Here is a 1,547-nt window from a genome sequence, read left to right on the forward strand (position 1 = left end):
TCAAACTCGTAGGTTGACTCGAGATATGATGACACATAATTGATCCGAGGCCAACCCAATTTTAACTTATGATTCGGTACATACACAACTACTTCTTACAACGTAAACCCATGAATATTTGACAAAAAGTGACTTATGTGATGTGATGCAACATGATTAGACTTGATTCACATTTGACTTGACATAATTCAACATGAACTTGACCCTAAACAACATCATCATCATCCTATCCAGTATATCCCGCGCATAGAGGACTAAGATCAGGGTTTGGGGAGGGAAAGACGGCGGCAACTCATACCCATAAAGAAGAGCTCGACCAAAGGAGTCCCTCGGCTCGAGGAAGATAAAGAGACGTGATTACACATGCAAGCAGCAAGATAACTTAAAGGCCTATAAAAAGGAGAGCTACTATAGAGGAAAACACAGAACTAAAAGAAAGGAAACGATAAGAGCATGGGGTTACAGACAATAAAAGGAAAACTAAGCGGACATAGAAGTCTGGGACATGCATATGTCGTCTCCAACTGCTCCTATCCCTAGTCAGGTCCGCAAAGAGGTTTAACGCATGCAAGTCAACTCTTATTTGCTCATCCCAAGTTCTCCTAGGTCTTCCTCGACTCCTCTTACCCTCTACTATAATGCTTTCTACACTCCTCACAGGGGTGTCGAAAGTCTTTCTCTGCATATGACCAAACCACCTTAATCTATGCTCGCGCATTTTTTCAGATATAGGGGATACCCCTAGTCTGACCCTAAACTCTTGGTTCCTAATTCGATCCATCAAAGTGTACCCACACATCCAGTTCAGCATACGCATTTTTGTAACTTCCATCTTATGTTCGAAAATTTTCTTTACAGGCCAACATTCGGTCCTATATAGCAGAGCAGGTCTAATTGTCGCCCGGTAGAATTTTCCTTTTAACTTGCTTGGGAATTTCCTATCACATAACACTCCGGTGGCTGCTCGCCACTTGAGCCAACCCGCCTGTATACGATGATTTGCATCCCCGTCAATCTCCCCATCCCTTTGAATGACCGATCCCAAATACTTGTACTTGGTTGTACTCTTAACAACAGTTCTATCTATGGACACCTCTGATTCACTTACCGGTGATGTCCCACTAAAGTCACAACGCAGATACTCGGTCTTTGTACGGCTAATGCTCAAACCTTTGCCTTCTAAAGCTTCCCTCTACTCATCTAATTTGTCACTAACCTCATCTATAGTTTCTGCTACCAGCTCTATGTCGTCTGTGAATATCATGCACCACGATACCGTCTCCCAAATAGATTTAGAAATCTCTTCCATTATGACAGTAAAGATAAAAGGGCTTAGAGCCCATCCCTAATGTAGCCCCATTTTAACCGGAAAAGGCTATGTTTTCCCCACCAGTGTTTGAATGTTAGTCGAAACTCTGTCATACATATCCCGTATGGGCTCAATGTACACTGAAGAAATACCTCTAGCCTTGAGGCTTTCCCAAATGACTCGTCTTGGTATGCTATCATACGCTTTCTCCAAGTCAATGAACACCATATGCAGATCT

The 1,547-nt window shown here is 42.7% G+C and overlaps 1 protein-coding gene across 1 annotated transcript; it reads right to left on the reverse strand.

The window, feature by feature from the left end:
• Positions 1-480: 480 nt before the first annotated feature.
• On the reverse strand, positions 481-1,309 carry LOC130823249 (uncharacterized). The gene is made up of 3 exons (XM_057687876.1): positions 1,197-1,309; positions 628-1,121; positions 481-536 (listed from the first exon to the last, which is right to left on the reverse strand). The coding sequence occupies exons 1-3, from the start codon at positions 1,307-1,309 to the stop codon at positions 481-483; spliced, it is 663 nt and encodes a 220-aa protein (XP_057543859.1).
• Positions 1,310-1,547: the final 238 nt, after the last annotated feature.

The sequence above is a fragment of the Amaranthus tricolor genome, chromosome 9 (assembly GCF_026212465.1).
Source record: "Amaranthus tricolor cultivar Red isolate AtriRed21 chromosome 9, ASM2621246v1, whole genome shotgun sequence".
Taxonomy (NCBI): domain Eukaryota; kingdom Viridiplantae; phylum Streptophyta; class Magnoliopsida; order Caryophyllales; family Amaranthaceae; genus Amaranthus; species Amaranthus tricolor.

Coding starts and splice junctions, on each gene's coding strand:
- LOC130823249 (XM_057687876.1), bottom strand. CDS start 1,309: ATGGAAGAGATTTCTAAATCTATTTGGGAGACGGTATCGTGGTGCATG. Junction 1,122..1,196: donor GTTAGTGACAAATTAGATGA/GTAGAGGGAAGC, acceptor TTGTGACTTTAG/TGGGACATCACCGGTAAGTG. Junction 537..627: donor AGAAAGCATTATAGTAGAGG/GTAAGAGGAGTC, acceptor GGACCTGACTAG/GGATAGGAGCAGTTGGAGAC.